Raw genomic sequence first — 18,693 nt, forward strand, 5'->3', positions numbered from 1 at the left:
TAAAACACCATAAAGTATAATATCAGAGACTAATTAATCATATAACAATATTAAAAACACTTTAAAATCTTCCTGAATTCATTAAAGCAGCATTCCTAATAGCTCCATTTGTCTAAATCACTTAAAAGCCTTCCCGGGACAAGAAGGAAGGAGTCAATGTGACTTGACATGTCACGATCTAAGAGTAGCCCCTGAAAAGGCCTTCTTGCTGTCCTTCAGTTAAGTAATTGTGTAAACTTCCAAGTCGTTTCTCTCTTTTCTTCATCTTTTAAAAAATATTATTCAGTTTTATAGATCAGATAACAAAACAAGTCCATTGCATGGAGAGAAGGGCCTCCTCAGGAGATTTTTAGGGGAAGTTATACAGTCCCAAGCCCTATACCTCTTTATAGATCATAACCAGCACTTGAACTGAGACTAGGAATGAACTGGCAGCTAGTAAAGCTGTTGTAATATGGGAGTTATCGGCTCCCTCTAATCAGCCCAATTCATTTTGAACCAGCCAAACTTTCAAAACACTCTTATGTCATCCACATAGAGCATGTAGCAATAAGTAACTAACGTGTGGCACTGTTGTCAGATTAGACATGTCAAGGAAAGGATGGAGCCAGTAAATTAGAGTCAAATCCAAGAGTGCATTCAAGCTGCAAACCTGATTTTTCATCCATCTCACCAAGTTTCATTTATCCCTATCAAGTTGTATTTACCTGAGATTTCTAGTTCTTGTTTTCCCCCCATACTTCTGGCATTTGTATATAGACATTGGAGATTGTGTGTTTTGTAGCCTGCTTTCCTCTGTACATTTTTATGAAGACTGTTAGTGGACTCCATTACAGCTGCTCACTCTGCTCCTCTTATTGTGCATAAGCCTTCATATGACTTTGCCTCTGAGTTTGCATCTCCTTCCCCCTTCCACTTCATTTTAAGGCCCTTCTGATTAAGTTCACTTTGCTACGGCCAAACACATTCTTCCCAGTCCTTGTGAGCTGCAAACCATCACTTGCCAGCAGTCCATCTTCCAGTAAGCATCACCCTTCGTCCCAAAATCCGAATCCCTCATGTTGGCACCACCACTGTAGTCAGTCATTCACATGGAACATTTTCCTTTCCCTTTCTATTCTGAGTACTGAACAAGAAGACTATCTGGGTTCCAAATACTTTGCCTTTCATTCCCTGAGCTTCCAGGTCTGAAGTGATTTCTTCGTAGTTCCTCTTGTCTTTGTCCTTTGTTCCCATGGATGAGAAGAAAAGGATATAGGCATCTAGGAGTTTTATGAGTGATGGCAATCCTTCCATCACATTCCTAATCTGTGCTCCAGGGAGACAGCATACAATCAGTTTCAATCCCCGCAGTAAGAAGTCTACTACAACTGCTCTTCTTTTTGTAGGGCATGGGTTCATTGAATCTGCGTGGTTCATTTTCGGGCTCTCTGGTGACCTCCCCTGGGGTCTCCTGTATGACTTCTTCTGTATGCTGTCTGCCAGACTTCTGTTGAAGAATCCAAAAGTAGTTTTGCAGTTCCACTGATGAAAAATGTTGCCTCTTTTGCTCCTGACTTCCATGGTGCTTCCTCCACTTTGTTTATTCTGTTGTCAGTATTCTCCTCCTCTACTTTGTCTTCTTGTTCTTCCACCTACAGTGCCCCCCTTGGCTGTGGCTGCTTGAGAGTTCTGTCTTTGCATTCTTCATCTTCTCTTCTGGTCGTAAGTGTGGCCACTCACTGCTCCAGTTCTTTCACTGTCTCTTCCAGCAGTGCTACCAGTTGGTATGTTGTGTTGTTCTTAGGCATGAAGACAAATATTGCACACACTTTGCAAGTCATCACCACTGAAACATCTCTTCCCTCTGTAATCCCTATTCCATTTTTATTTTTTTCCCTGTTCCCTTTTTACTTTTTTCTGTTTGTCTATGAGTGCCTTTTTCTTTGTTTTATCTGCCTTGAAGGATGCTGGGAAAGTCTACTAATGTATAGCTCTCTGCCTTTGTCTTGTTGGTCTCCTCTTTTCTTTTATCTCTCCCTACAGTAGACTCTTTCCTCACTGCCCCTCCCCCATCAAACTCCTGTTGGCTCACCTTGTTTGCCCACCCTAGTCTCGTTTCCTGGGGTCTGTTTCTATTTTATCCTTTTGCTGTGCTTGTTAGGAGTCAGCAAAAGAAAGTACTGATATCAGGTACCAGTCTAGAACCAGAATAGCTTCCTTGGAATCCAGTGGAAAGAAGAGATAGATGTGGGTGCCATCACCACACTGGTGACAATAAACCTCCAAAATCCTCAGTACCTCTCTCACTGACTTTATGTAGATATTAACTACTATGGGGGACAGAACTGTCCTATACGGGGACCCCATAGGGGGTCAATGGGCAGAGTGTCAAACAGGATTCCCACCAGCTCCACCTTCTCAATGTGGCCCTGCAAGAGAAAATGAAACAATTGTAAAGCAGTACCTCCAGGACCCATCCCAGAAAGACAGCTCAGAACACAACCATGTTCGATGGCATTGGAAGTCACTGAGAAACAACAGGGCACCCTCCCCCCTGTGTAGTTCCCAGCATGTTAGCTCCCATGACCAGGTCTAAAGCTAGACTGAAATGAATCTAGATAATCTGTTTCATCAAGGAGATGAAAAGCTACTACATGCTACAGTATCTTGCTCAAAAGTGGAAGTTTGGAGACAGACCAATAGTTGTCCAGTACAATGGGATTTAAAAGAGCTGTTTGTAATAGTGATCTTACTGTTGTCTCTTTTAGGCATGTTAGTACCCTGCCTTTCTACAGGCATCCAACACTGTCCATATCCACTGAGCCACTCTGCCTAAGGTGCTTTTATTAGCCAAGAAAAGCAAGGGTCCAGCACACATGGGGTAGCTCCCACTCTCTAAAGATCTTGTCCACATCTGAATGCACAAACAAAGACAAATTCATTATTTTAGGAGAAAGAGATGGCAAAGTTAAATGCATAGAATTGGTATCAATTGCAGCATCTAAGTCTGGAGGTAGGCAACTTAGTTTGCAACATGTTATACAGAATCTTCACAGTGGAGTTCCCAAAGGAAAACTACATGCTAAGGGTTCTCAAAGATTTGGGTAACGGGCTTAAGCTCAGCTCCTACTTTTTTAAGTTTTATGTACATCATCTAAAGCTTGTTGTCATATTCATTTTAATATGTTGCTGAAACATTGACCTCTAGCTGTATTACTTATCCCAGTCAGATACTGTCTGATTCTTTTCTTTGGAGCTTGAGTGATTCTAGGATTCATTGCAATAAAAAGTCTTCAGGTTCCCCCATACTGCATGTTGCAGAGTTGACTAGTTAGGATCTTTTTATTTTTCTATATATAAAGTACAGAGCAATAGGGCATGCTGTGAAATGTGCTGTCTTCTCTCACACATGCACTACATACTTATTTAAAATACTAGAGGATTCCTAATCCACTGTCAAACCAGGCAGTAGATGATAAAATACTAAAATCTGGGATGCTATTCTCCCATCCCTCCAGGGTATATCAGAAGTAAAGCCATGCCTGCTGTGTGTGGTTCTGTTACATAACAAGCAAGACACCGAACTATTTACTTGCATACTTTGGATTTCAGACTTTTGCCACAACCTCTGGGCACTATGTTAGGTAAGAAACTGAAGTTAGCTCAGATGCCAGTCCAGGTTGCTGGCACAATGAAATTACAAATAACAGAGGAAGAGAATAAATGAGACATCATGCCTTGAAGCTTCAAAATATCTGAATGTTCAACAGTACTGTTATATAAATGTTAAGAGAACAGTGAGAGAGAGAGAGAGAGAGAGGAGAAAGCTGCTGTAGCAACTTATGATTAGGTTCTCCCAACCTTTTTTCTATTAAAGAAAGATTAGTTGTATGGGACCTTCCTCTGCAGAGGTGGTATTGCTCTGAATACAGTGGACCCTCTACTTAAGGAATTAATCCGTATTGGAATGGTGGCTGCAAGTCAAAAAGTCTGTAAGTCGAATCTCCATTGACCTACAATGCACTGAAAACCGATTAATCCCATAACCAGTGGTTTTTATTCTATTTTTATTCCATTTTGGTTTTTTTCTGGTCTGTAAGTCGATTCTCTGGCTGCAAGTCGAATCTAAATTTTGCAGCCAGAGAAGTCTGTAACTCGAAAAGTCTGTAAGTCAAGCCGTCTGTAAGTCGAGGGTCCACTGTACCTAACGCTGGGGGAGAGAGAAGTGCGGGATAACTTTTCTTTCCTTACCCTACCGCATACACCTACTGGAAAAATCTGAATATTTGTTTTTGAGAACAGTATGCTGCAGAGCTTGGGGAAGTTACTGTTTGGGACTCCAAAAATATTTCTACAGTACTCCCCAAAGAAAAACAGTCCCCAAGTTCTGTAATGTTAGACTACATAGACTCTTCATCTCATCTTGCAAGGTCTCTTTTGCATATTTTATTACTTCTGAACTGAAAATTATATCTACTTGTTTAGTAAGCTTTTGTACATTAACGTTTAGCCCAATGCATGCTATGAAATGTCCTTATTCTGTCCTTATTCAGAAGTATGCACAACTGATTTCAACTAGATTTGGTCCCAGATAAGTAAACTGTGTGTTCTGAAAAACAGCTTTCATTTATTCCCGTGATGTCTTTTATTCCACAGTGATGTCATTTACTCTTTTACTGCCAGAATTTTAATTTAATTTTTAGCATAACCAGACTCACCAAATAATTCACTGTGCTGCATAAACTTCTTCAACTGCACCTGTACAACAGGCAAAAGTTTGTGCTTCAGTGGAGATGTCGCAACACCACTGTGAACTTTGCTGCTGTTCTTTGGCAAGATAACTGCAAGTCAAAACAATTGCTGAAATGATTAAACAGTATCTGCTAGCAACAATCAGTTCTTTACAATAGGACTTAAGTAAGACCTGAGCAAATTTAAACAGTTATCTCAGAATGTGAATTTGTATTGATATCTGTACAGTGAGTACTCTCCCCTTTCTTTTCAAGGGTGGAGCAGCAAAAATGGCAGTGTTTTATATATGACATATAAGCATTTTGTCTTTGCAAACCCCAGTATATAGAACTGGTGTTCTAGCAGTGTTCCTACCTCTTAGGGTAGTTCCTGGATGCCACTCTTGGTACTTCAGAGAAAAGAAGTCCCATCACTGTTTGTCTCTTTGCTCCTCATCTCCATGTACGCACCTAAAATTGTATCCACTTTAATTCACCGTGTACTGTTCTGCATATGAACCAGAAAGAGAATTGTATTTTTAATCCCAGTAATAACTACTCTTCTGTGAAACTCTTGTAACAAACTAAGAGAGAAACTTACTTTTTTGGTGGGAGATTTGCAGAACATTCGTTATTTCTGGGATTAGAAATACAGTTTACACCAGCCAGGGCCAGATCTGAATAAGAAACAAAATATTGCTTGTTATTTCTATTAGTGTGTTAAAAACTTATATTTGGGTCCCCCTATCAGGAGAAAGGTGGCCTATAAATAAAACAAACATCTAAAATAAAATATTTTGAATAACTAAGTCTATATGTTTGGTTGTTCTTATGTGCTGTCAACTTGCTTCTGACTTAGGCTAATTTTCTGAATTTGTGATCTCCCCAAAGTTCCCACTTATATCTTGCAAACTCAAACCTCTGGCTTCCTTCATGGACTCCATACGTCTAGAGATAAACTTTATTTTGTGTGTTTTTTAACAGACATTTCATGCCCTACATTAGTGTCCATGCCCTTTTTTTGACTTATTAGTAGAGTATATGATAGCCATTTTGGAGGACTAGTGTAGCAAGAGATTGGAAATTCATGAGAGTTAGAACTTGGTTGTACACATAGCCTCTAAACTTATTGCTTAATCATTTCCAGAGTGGGTAGCAGGCTATTGATTTACTGGTACAACTGGATTAAAACTCTCAGCTAATACAGGTTACTGGTGACCCCATGGTTATGGGTGGTAAGGTATGCAGAGAGATTCATATTCTACAGAATAGCCCAAGGGTATGACAAAGAGATCTTCAACATTTATGATGCCAGATTTAACTTAGACATTTTTATTTGGAACAAGCAGGCATCGTATCATGCTAAAGAGTACATATGTTGAAATGGTCTGTGTATCCAACTAGTTTTCATCTCACTGTATCTGTGAGGTTTGACTTTACTTTTTCTTTTCTTTTCTTTTCTTGATTAATGATCCACTTTCCCTTAATGCAAGCGCAAATGAATACAGATGCTGACTCAACATCCTGAACCTTTTGCCCCAGCCCCCTTCTAATTTTGTTTTTCTATAAAGGTCAGTTAAATGAAAGTGTAAAATTCCCACAGGTTGCAAAAAACTCTCTAGAGTGTTCCCTGCCAGCTTGAAACAATGTAGTTCACCTGTTTGTTTTTCTCTCCATCCCAAAGGTCATTGTCCATTCTCAGAAAAGCCAAGTAGGAAGTTGGAACTTCAAATATCATCATGAAGTGGGGAGTAAGAGGGAAGCAGGGAATAATTTATCAGCCATCCTAAGTAAATTTTTTAGAGTCCCAGAGAGACTGTCTTGCTAAATGCCTTAGGCAGCTTACAAGGGCTGCTGGCTCGCCTGGCCACTAGCTCTTGACCCTGGGCATGTGCCAGCATGTTTTCAAACAGCTGGGGTCTTAGAGGCCAAGTGAACATTCATAACATTGCCATTTATGTCAGAGATGAGAAACTGGGATGAGGAGTAATCAAAGGTCTCTATGTTCATTATTTAGATATACTCTAGGGCAGTCCAAATTCCTGGAAATATGTTTGGTAACAGATAATTGAACACACATCTGGCCTCCTTGAAACATGTTCGTATAAGTAGCAGTACATTTATCCTTTTATTTATGTATGTTCTAGTGAAATGGCTATGCTGATTGAGGGATTATGGAGCATTGTAGTAAGGGATGAGATTTTTGGATTTTCTGATCAACAAATAAATCAGAGTATGCTGTTTATATACTACCCCATGGTGCTTAAACATTGAACTATGGATGGAGGACCGTAACACTGTACAGGAGGGAGCAACAAAACCATCCCAAAGAAAAGGAAATGCAAGAAAGCAAAGTGGTTGTCCAACGAGGCCTTACAAATAGCAGAGAAGAGAAGGGAAACAAAATGCAAGGGAGATGGGGAAAGTTATAGAAAATGGAATGCAGACTTCCAAAGAATAGCAAGGAGAGACAAGAGGGCCTTCTTAAATGAACAGTGCAAAGAAACAGAGGAAAATAATAGAAAGGGAAAAGCCAGATATCTGTTCAAGAAAATTGGAGATATTAAAGGAAAGTTTTGTGCAAAGGTGAACATGATAAAGGACAAAAATGGTAGGGACCTAACAGAAGCAGAAGACATCAAGAAGAAGTGGCAAGAATACATAGAGGAAATATACCAGAAAGATCAGGATGTCCCAGACAACCCAGATAGTGTGGTTGCTGACCTTGAGCCAGACATCCTGGAGAGTGAAGTCAAGTGGGCCTTAGAAAGGACAGCTAACAACATGGCCAGTGGAGGTGATGGCATTCCCGTTGAACTACTTCAAATCTTAAAAGATGATGCTGTGAAGGTGCTATTCTCAATACGCCAGCAAGTTTGGAAAACTCAGCAGTGGCCAGGGGATTAGAAAAGATCAGGCTGTATATTGTCTCCCTGCTTATTTAACTTATATGTATAATACATCATGCGAAAAGCAGGACTGGATGAATCCCTAGCCAGAATTAAGATTGCCGGAAGAAATATCAACAACCTCCGATATGCAGATGATACCACTCTGATGGCAGAAAGGTTGGAGAAATTAAAGAACCTCTTGATGAGGGTGAAAGAGGAGAGCACCAAAAATGGTCTGAAGCTCAGCATCAAAAAAACTAAGATCATGGCCACTGGTCCCATCACCCCCTGGCAAACAGAAGGGGAAGATATTGAGGCAGTGACAGATTTTACTTTCTTGGGCTCCATGATCACTGCAGATGGTGACAGCAGCCACAAAATTTAAAGACACCTACTTCTTGGGAGGAAAGCGATGACAAACCTAGACAACATCTTAAAAAGCAGAAGTGGCAAGAGACATCACCTTGCCGACAAAGGTCTGCATAGTCAAAGCTATAGTTTTTACAGTAGCGATGTATGGAAGTGAGAGCTGGACCACAAAGAAAGCTGACCACCGAAGAATTGATACTTTTGAATTGTGGTGCTGGAGGAGACTCTTGAGAGTCCCCTGGACTGCAAGGAGATCAAACCTATGCATTCTGAATGAAGTCAATCTTGAATGCTCACTGGAGGGACAGATCCTGAAGCTGAGGCTCCACTACTTTGGCCATCTCATGAGAAGAGAAGACTCCCTGGAAAAGACCCTGATGTTGGGAAAGTGTGAAGGCAAGAGGAGAAGGGGACGACGGGACGAGATGGATGGACAGTGTCATCGAAGCGACCAACATGAATTTGAACGAACTCCAGGAGGCAGTGGAAGACAAGAGGGCTTGGCATGCTCTGGTCCATGGGGTCAGGAAGAGTGAGACATGACTTAACGGCTAAACAACAATAAAGTGCTTAAAGCTCTCTTTGAGTGGTTTACTATTTAATTATGCATGCTACACATTGAAACACATACCCCAGGAAGTTGGGTACTCAATTTACCAACCTTGGAAGGATGGAAGACTCAGTCAACCTTGAGCCAGCTACCGGAGCCCATGATTGAATTTACATAGTGAGCAAAGTCTTCACTGCAGTTTAAGTACTGTGCCATGAAGTTCACAATACCACAATTCTCCATTCTGGGAGTTCTAGTTAACTTACAGGCACCTTGGAAATATATGAATCTGATGCATTTACACCCAATTTAGCCATTTATTCCATGTGCATTCTGTCCAGATATTTGCAAGATGTCTGTAAGTTAACTAAAACTCCCAAAATGGAGAATCATATGTATAAAATCTGAAAATCTCATCCTTGGTTGGATATAGTAAAACTGAGGATGAACATGGTGATGATGATGTCAACAACATTTCCAAGCTTTGTGTGTTTACTAGTCTTGTGCCTTTTTGTCATTTCTTCTAGCTCTGTCTCTTAATACTTTATTCTAGTGTCTTCTGGTATTCTTATTGGGACAAAATGTAACATTCACAACATTTCCATATGTTAACTTATTTGCAGACATGGCAGAAGCCTCTCTCTTGGCACAACTTGTAGGTAGACAAGTGTCTGTCTTGGTGGTGAGACATATTACTCTGATCTTATGTTGAACCACGAAAACATGTTTTATCCAACTGTGGGTTCTTAATTCTTGTCTGCTGACTTGATCTCTCTTCTCATCTCCAGAAGGTTTGTAATGTAATCAAAGGCAGGACTGCAGTGAAGATGGCTAGAGGGCTTGCTGTCCCCTGCTATTTTAGTCTGTTGCTGCTGGCTTCTGTTAAAATAAAGGCTTTAAAATCAGCTAGAAGATGAACTATGACTGAAAGTTTCATCACATTATACACTCAAACACCAAGCTTCTAGGCTGTTGTCATTGGGTAAATCATTGATATTGCTGCGTTCTTGGAATTAGGTAACAGATATACATTTCCGTATCCTAAACAAATTACGTAAGAGTTTTGTGAGCAATTTACTATTGTTAAAATCAGAAATGTTCAAACAAATAAGGCAAGTTCCGAAGTTTAGGGACATCTAAGTCTTTTAAAAAGGTGGGCACATAATTAGGAAATGACCTTTGAGAACAGGTTGTTTCATTTTAAATCTGAGGGAAGGTGAATATTGATTGAGGGTATATTCTCTTCCCATGCCGAATTTTTCTGAATATGATGATTCCTCCAAGCCATTGCAAACTAAATGTGCAAGCAAAGTTGTCATGTTTCTTGGATATGCATAAGGCTGTTGGGACATTTTGAGATGTCAGCACATGTGTGCTGTCAATAAAATATAAGCTGAGAAGGCTGTCTGTGACAATGGAGGGTTACCTTCCAGACTATGAGCTACTTTGAGAACAGAGAAAAGGATTATTCTTGGAAGTAATTTTCTTTGTTTAGTGACTTGTAATGTAAAAATTCCATCATTTATAGCATATATATAGGAAAGAAAAGGAAGAAGGAAGAAAAGCAGATGTGCAAATAAGTCACACTTAAGACAGTCAAGTGTAGTCTAGATCAAGTTCTTGGATTACACCAAGAAAAGCCAGTGAGACCCAAGGATCACCCCTGTTTATGTATAATTCTTCAACTAGTCTTACTTGTGCTTTGTACTTTAACTGACTTCAGCTAAGAAATAATGCCATTAATAGTACAAATCAATATATTATCCAATACCTGGTTACTTCGGATTAATGGAAAAGCTCTGTTGAGCTCAGTAGGACATCTCAGACTTGTATAAGATTGCACAGTTAAAATAGTGTTACTCTGATATAAGTATGTAGTGAATTCTGAATGTCCAGAATGTCTCTTTTGCCAGACAACTTAACCATTTAATCTAAAACTATGCTTTATAACAGTCTGTGTCTCCCAGTTCAGAAATGCAATCTCCAAAAGAGACATGCAAATCTTTTCAAAAGATTTGAAATCAGTTTTGCTTTTCTTACAACTAAAAATTTTGTGCATCATGTACTGAAACTTGGGAAAGTCATCAGAGGCCAGATAACATTGTTTTGTAGTTCAGTCTTGGTGTGCTAGGCACATATGGCATGGCCTCTTTTACCAGGGACTTGCTTGTGGTACTTCTTCACCCCTTTAAAAAATCCAGATTGGGACAGTGTGTATTATAGGTAAGAAACAGGCAGCATGATATAAATGATGCAGCTGTAATTCAGTTCCTTTGGTCTGTCAATTTGTGTAATGATGGGGGGGGTGGTTTCTGAGGCCATGCAGAGCACCTTTTCTAAAGTGGAATCATGATTGCTAATTGCCAACAGCAGAGATATTATTAGCTCTGGACCAGAAGTCTAGAAGACAGTTGCCCAAGGGCCTTTAAACACCATCAGGTACACTTTGAGAGAGGACAGCTCATCAGTGGCAGTAAGGGCACTGCTCAACAAAGCATTTTCTGAGCCTTCAACTGGCATGCCCTCCCATCACTTTATTTCCAGAAGTGTGTTGAATGACACCCTTGGTTGCTTCCAACTTGCAGGCACTTCAGTAAACATCAGACCTACTGCCATTTAACATTTTTTTTGCAAGTAAAAATACAAAAGAGAAAGACTATATAGCTGTTTTTTAAAAATAAGAAGAGCTCTCCTCTCTCCTTGTGATTTTGATCCATTTACACATACACACTTTTTGCCAGTGCAACTCAGTGGCAGAAGAATCATCCCCATCTTGCTGGCTAGGAGAAATAACAGGTTTCCATCATCCTTGCTTACAAAGATGATTGCTACAAGGAAGGCTTTACATTCCTATTATATGGCATCAATCTGAAGAAAGAATGGCTTTGAACAGTTCCAGAGAAAAACATACAAAGAGAGATCTGGGACAGGTTTATTTTAATTCCTCAAAAGCATATTTACCATAACAGTATTCACAGGAAAACATTAAATACAGCTCAGTCTGAACATTGCACCGCTTTTACCCGCAGTGATTTGAAATTGTCCTGCTTTACTTACTCTTAAACTAGTGTGATCATTATTTTTGCTTTTCTTCCCACTTGTGTTGGCATGTAAACAGCTTTTTGCCAAAGGGTACAACAGGTCTTAACATCATACCTGGCAAAACCTGTTGCCCCTGTAACATAACAGGTTTTATATGCCTCTCATAACTATCTGCTATATCTGAGTTGATTAGATTTGTGACTGCACAAACATACCTTGAGATAATTCTGTGCTAGTTAAGTTTGTTGTGGCAGTGGTATAATCTAGTTTCTAGGACTTTGGTTATAGCTGCTATTTTATCAGGAAGTAGCATGCTGAAATAATTAAGGGGAGTAGGCAAGATTTCAGTTCTTTGATGGGACCAAAGCCTCTGTTTCAAGCAGCCCTCTAGAGAAGCTGGGAAATTTTAGGTTTCTTATTGAAGCCTCACCTTAAGCTGTTGAGAGCATATTCTGTATTTTGCAAAGTTGTCTTTCTCCCCACTCTTGTGCATTGTGCATGCTTACATGCTAATCCTGCATAATATTAGATGCATCGTAAGTTATTTACTTCCATGGGTTTCAGAATTTCTGCTGTACCTACTTTTTTACCTACTTGCTGAAATTGGCTACCTACTTTTTAAATATATCCCATGAATAGTAATAATTTCTGATACTGTGATTTTGTTACTGTTTAAATCTATACTATGATTTTGTTACTGTTTAAATCTCATGTTAATGAGATTACAAATGCAATGTCTGTTTCAAGGTTGTTCAAGTGTCCTAAGGCAATTGGTACACGATTAACCCAGCTAAGCAGGATTTTATTCTTGGAAAAGATTCCTCTTAGACTGTATTCTTACAGTTAAAATTTATTTATTTAAACTTAACTCCCATTTCCTTAAAGGCTTAGGGTGGATATGAGTAATTATAGTCATGGAACTAAGAACCCTGTGATTTTACTGTTGAATTACAATATTGTGCAGCTTTAAACGTGCTGAAGAAATTCTCATAACCATTTGCTGGGAAACATAGTTATTTTGCTTTTTGTTCTTATAGTAGTCAGTCATCCAAGGAATTCCAATTACTTCACAAATCTATAACTTGGAGTGTTTTGCTGTAGATAGCAAAATGTGACTTACAGTCCTACACAAAGAGCTATGAAGAAGCTACCCAGAGAACCAGACGAATTTAAGGTGTCATATAAATGAAAGCAAACCTGCATGCATTGAGAAAAAAAACCACTGCAGATTTGCATAGTTCAGTTCAAATGCAAAGTCTGCAAGAAAAACAAAACTTGCAACTAGATGAAAACTTGAAGATTAAATAATTACATAGAAGAAATTCTTATGTCTATTAACATGATCACGGATTATTTTGGAGGGCAGTTGGGAAGTTTCAGGTCATGAAGACTGAAAAAAGGTGTGGGAAACTCTGGACATATTAGTGAAATATAGACTTTGTAAAAAAAAACAATAGGAAAATGTGTGTTCTGTTCCATGCTTCTTCAATGTCCAGAAGAGTCCTAAATTTTTATAGCTAGATTGTGTATTTTGAAAAGAACCCTATTGCTTCAGTTCCATGTTGAGATTTATTACAGCCAAAAGACATGATGAAAAGAATGAAAGCAGTGTCAGGCAAGGCCACAGCTCATCTTAGGTAGAAAGCATGCCAATGGGGACAGGAGGGAGATGTAGCTTTGGCAGAGGAACAACTATGAGTGTAAACTTGTGAAATGTTGATACAGCAACAAGAAGAGTTGGCCTTATAACTTTCTCAGGATATGAACTAAAATGATACACTCTTCCTCTCCATATGCTGAGTTATGCTTCTCAGCACTTTACCCAGAAACACAAGCACTTCAAGACTCTGCCAGCTGTTTTGCATACACAGAGCAAACCCATTTGGATTACGTATTGCCCATACCATTAATTTTAGTGGTGCTTGCTTATACTTAATGACAGTTATAGAAATGACCAAATACCTAGAAATTTCCAGTGGCTTATCTAAAATGGAAATTTCACCATGTGAACTAGAAAAAAAAAATCTTTGAACTATGACCACTGTGCTGCAGACTGAAGTCTTTAATTGACTAGTAGAGCATCCTGTGATCCAAGCAAGAGAGCTGCTTCATTTGAAAAAGGTAGGGCATGGCTAAATTCCTTTGCTTGACCATAAGCCACTGCTTGTCTAATGAAGTTACTTGTATAACGTCTTGCCTGTTGAGCTGATCAAGAAGTTGCAATAAATCATGTTGGGGTTTATTTGTATTCACGAAGGCTTTCATGGCCGGGATCTAATGGTTGTTGTGGGTTTTTCGGGCTCTTTGGCCGTGTTCTGAAGGTTCTTCCTAACGTTTCACCGGTCTCTGTGGCCGGCATCTTCAGAGGACAGCACTCTGTGCTCTGGTGTAGTTGGCTTGGACCAGAGCACAGAGTGCTGTCCTCTGAAGATGCCGGCCACAGAGACCGGCGAAACGTTAGGAAGAACCTTCAGAACACGGCCAAAGAGCCCGAAAAACCCACAACAACCATTGGGGTTTATTTAATGGCAGGAATAGCTTGCAGCAAGCATCAGACTGCCATATTCTCCCTCTCTCTCAGTTTTCCTGTACATTCTTAAGAACTGCAGCTTATAGTTTTATTCAAAGTCAGACTATGGTTAACTATAGTGTATTTGAAGCAGGACAACTTCAGACCATAGACTATACAGCTGAAATATTTCAACAAACCACTATTAATTTTAACCATAGTTTACAGAATTTGGACAAGATACTACACTGTAGTTTGACTTCAAGAAAAGGTTTAAACATTGGCTAGCTTACTACTGTTTGGTTTATTGTGTTGTTGTTTGGTCATTAAGTCGTGTCCGACTCTTCGTGACCCCATGGACCAGAGCACGCCAGGCCCTCCTGTCTTCCACTGCCTCCCGGAGTTGGGTCAAATTCATGTTTGGTAGCTTTGATGACACTGTCCATCCATCTTGTCCTCTGTTGTCCCCTTCTCCTCTTGCCTTCACATTTGGTTTATCATAGTGATGTGGTAAAATCTGTCCAGTAAGGCAGAGTCACTTTAGTAAGTGCAGGTGAAAAAAGGTGGGAATTGGGGTGTACAATATTATTTGCTGAGGGAGTTAAGGTCATTAAATGTAAGTTACTTCAAGAACTGATTGATAGAAAGAGAGAGAATGAAGTTGTTATATATTTTCCTGGAAACATTTTGCCCAGTTTACAAATGCAAAGAGCTGTGTGAATTAGAAGTTGGGTAGAAGGTATTCTGTGTATCAGCCCAACTATGCAAAGTAGTTGTGTCAGTGCTCTGCTAACTTTGATCCCACTAGTACAAACATTATTTTTGTTCTGGTAGTTTTTAAAAAAACCACCATAAAGCAAATACATCATTTTTAGTTTTTTTTAATAGATTGATTTGATTTGTATACCACCCATCTGCAAACAGCCTTCCTTCAATCACGAGGCTTAGCTTCCTACAGTCAGGAGACTTAGCTTCCTCCAATCATGGGCCTTGTGGAACTGACATCAGTTGATGCTGAATAAACCAACTGGAACACACCTCGTTGGAGGTGGAGCATGTGGGCTGTGCTCAGAAGCAAGAGGGACTGGTCCAAGCGTTCTGACCCCAGAGGCTGAATAAAGTGATATTCTCAAAGCTAATTGTGAAGCATAATATGACAGTACTGGTATATAAATGTTAACTAATTACTAAATAAAAATGCATTGTTTTAAGTTTACAATTTTGATTTCTTAATTTGCGGTTAGAAAAGTGGGGGGCATCTAATACATGGGAGCGTCTTCTACACATTCAGTTTTGCACGGAATCTTTTCCTATTTGCATGAACAGTTTTGTGAAGTCTCCAGACATCAGATGTTTATAAAAGTTAGAGAAACATAACTGTTTTCCCCTTTCCATCCTTGCATGAAGATTGATGTCTCTTCTTGTCTCTTTCTCTGGAATTGTTGCTTAACATATGGGGAGGTGTGGCAGTTGCTGTGTTGCCACAGACAATGCTTGAAATATATCTACAGGAGTGGCTGTTCTGTGAGATTGATATTTCAATATGCAAGTGATATAAGTTTGAGGCTCCTCTCACTTGTATGACTCTGTATGTAAAAGTAAACAACTTTGTGGTATGTAACAAAATTGTGTGTTGGTGCTCTGGCTGTAATTAATGCATTGTTTTGCTGAGATTAATATATGCAAACTATAATGGACTAGAAAATGCTATAAACAAATATTTTATGTTCAAATTAAAGAGGGGAAAAAATAAAATATTTCTTTGCACTCAATAGCCTTTGTCAGAACCAAAGGCCACTTCAAGTCACACTGTTAGCTCTAACAGCATGAAATTCACTTAGAAAACGAAGCAAATAAAAATAAACTGAAAAGTCCCATTTCTTGTAGGCCTGCCCAAGCACAGCAAGTATATAAGCACTCCACTGTGCTTGTACTGTTTTTCTTTCGGCAGTCTTTCCAAAATACTCCATTTGCCATGTTAATGATCTGGCCTTGCCTGGACAGAACATGTTGTTGTTTTTTTAAAAAGCAACAACAAACTATCCTCAAATCCAGTTTAACACTTATTGTGTTTGGAAGCTGTTCTTTTATGACTGACCAGTCTAAAACAGAAGATAGCTTTTAACTTCTGGACAGCCTCTCTTTTACTCAGGTGCTGCCAAGGTCCACTGGAATTCTGAAAAATACTGTCTGCTGGGAACCAATGCATTTTCTTAATGATTTAAAATTACTTCATTGTTGCAAAGATGGTTACGTATGACAAAGAGAAAAAAAAGTATTTCCTTTATTCTTTCTGAATAGTCATGTGGACATGTGACTCTTGTACTATATTTTTAGCTAGCATTTTGAATGACCTCTGATGATGATGATGATGATGATGATGATTTTATTTTATTTTATTTTATTATTATTATAGGTGGTATCAGAGGCTGCTGGACAAGGGGTTTCTATTGATGCCAATGATACTTTCAACTACTGGAACTGGCCTAATGCAGTCATCTTTGCTGCTACTGTGATTACAACTATTGGTGAGTATTTAGCAAACTGAGGTCCAAAGTATATATAACCCTCTGCTAGAAGATGGAGTTATTTAAGTGCCAATTATGACAACATGAGTTTTTCTCACCTCCCACAATTTGCAAATCAGCTTGCTTTGCTTTGTGATTCGTCTTCTGAATATAAGCATGTTTTTCATTGCCAGTCTGATTTTTTTCAGACACCCAAGACTGCCTTGGTCATATTTCTTGAAACTGTGACTGCAGCTGCTAATAAGATTCTTTCATATATTTGGCACAGAGACCCTAAGATGTTCTCCTGCCTAAAGGTCTAGTGAGCAACACATTTTGAGGACATTTGTTCTGTTGTAAACTGAATCAAGTGGTAGACACACGCATAGGTGCAGGCATAGTTAGCTTTAGATGCATTTTGTGGGAGACAGGTGAAGCAAAATCAGATAAATAAATAAACGGGCAAGAATATTTTTGTTCAGTTTACAGTATTTAAAAAAAAATAGGTAGAAGACAACGTACCTAGAGCAGTCAGTACCATCTCAAAAATTATCAAAAGAGATCCTTTGTATTTATTTTTTAAAAAAAAAAAGGCAGAAGGGGACTATCATTTAAACAAATTTCAACAAAGTTGCTGGGGAGATTTGGGGGATGTGATTATCAAGGGTAATAAAAGTAAAATAAATGGAATGAAATAAAACTTGATAGAGTTGTGTACTTTATTCAAGAAGGTTGAGATTGGGGCTGTTAGATATGTTCCACCACTTGTCTGATGCTGCATGGCCCTTGAATCTTTGAGACCTGGTTTTATGAGGACCTGTGTTCTTACGTCTTTTCAAATAAGGTGTGTTTACACATCTTAATACCACCAATATAATGTAAGAACGGTTGTCTTCCAACACAAGAAGAGGGAGGGACAATAGCTTTCTGGAAATTTTACTAAAGATCTGCCAGCCAGACACTTTCAAATTGTCAAAGCTTTCAGGATGAGAAATGTAATTTGCTTTAGATCTGGAGTTTGTGATCTGTATCTATTACTTTAAATTTTAATCTTAGGATTGTTAGCCCTGCTAATCTTTTCTCTAGTTAAAATGCTCTGTGTGTTCTTGGTACTGTAGATACAAGCTAAGTAGTCAGGTGTGGCACTAGGGGCTAGCAAAGTGTAGCTCACCCCAATACCCCCGTAATTCTCCTCAAAAGAACATTTTGCATCCTAGAATGGCAGATTGCACCCCTAGAAGCCTCTGTGTAATTTGATTTGCTGTTTGTATATTGATCCTCACCCCACCTCCAGCTTGTTTTAGGCCAAAAAAGGGAAATGGATATGACGTGACTATATACGGTCTAATTTTTAAAAAGGTAGTTTTTGGCTTTTTGAAAAGGTAGGGATGTGAAATGACATTACTATGGCAATTTGTGCCACAGGGTGGTGTGTTTAATACTATCATGGATGAACAAATTCACAAGCTCCAGATAATAGACAAGGCATTGTAGTTGTTTTCAGGTGTTATTCTCTTGAAACTGACATGGGTGATTTCTAACAGAGTTTTCTTTTTCCAGGATATGGAAATGTTGCTCCAAAGACATCAGCCGGACGGCTTTTCTGTATATTTTATGGACTATTTGGTGTTCCTCTTTGCCTAACATGGATCAGTGCTTTGGGGAAGTTTTTTGGTGGACGTGCCAAGAGACTGGGCCAGTTTCTAACAAAAAGAGGAGTAAGCCTGGTATGAAATGAATTCCTTCTTAATTTACTGCAGGGGGGATACATATAACTTCAAGAAATTCAAAAAATTCAAACTTTCAGCTATTCAAGGAAACGTTCCCTTATTTATTTTTGAACTTTGAACTGGCTTATTATCAGCTTCAAATTTGATAAATGCTCATAGTGTTCCACTCCTATGCAGATCAGACCCACTGAACTGAATGGGACTTACTATAAATTACGAACCTATATCCCATTCATTTTAGTGGGTCTGCCTTGCACTGGACTAATAGTTGGGTTAGCCCCAAATTATGATCTACATATAGTATAAATTAGAATCAGACCGAATTTAAAACTAATTTGAGGTACTCATACAGGTTTCAAAAAAGTTCTACTTAATACTTATAT

At 39.0% G+C, this 18,693-nt stretch overlaps 2 protein-coding genes across 3 annotated transcripts in view; both read left to right on the plus strand.

The window, feature by feature from the left end:
- The window catches only part of LOC144586395 (uncharacterized), a 593,808-nt gene that overhangs the window by 535,423 nt on the left and 39,692 nt on the right, over positions 1-18,693 (plus strand). The gene's annotated exons all lie outside the window — the stretch shown is intronic.
- KCNK5 (potassium two pore domain channel subfamily K member 5) overlaps positions 1-18,693 on the plus strand; it is a 52,276-nt gene that overhangs the window by 25,543 nt on the left and 8,040 nt on the right. For both annotated transcript variants that reach the window (XM_020785066.3, XM_078383034.1), the window contains exons 2-3: positions 16,490-16,601; positions 18,141-18,307. In XM_020785066.3, the coding sequence (XP_020640725.1) occupies positions 16,490-16,601; positions 18,141-18,307 (279 nt within the window). The remainder of the gene's footprint in view (positions 1-16,489; positions 16,602-18,140; positions 18,308-18,693) is intronic.

The sequence above is a fragment of the Pogona vitticeps genome, chromosome 1, assembly GCF_051106095.1.
Source record: "Pogona vitticeps strain Pit_001003342236 chromosome 1, PviZW2.1, whole genome shotgun sequence".
Classification (NCBI taxonomy): domain Eukaryota; kingdom Metazoa; phylum Chordata; class Lepidosauria; order Squamata; family Agamidae; genus Pogona; species Pogona vitticeps.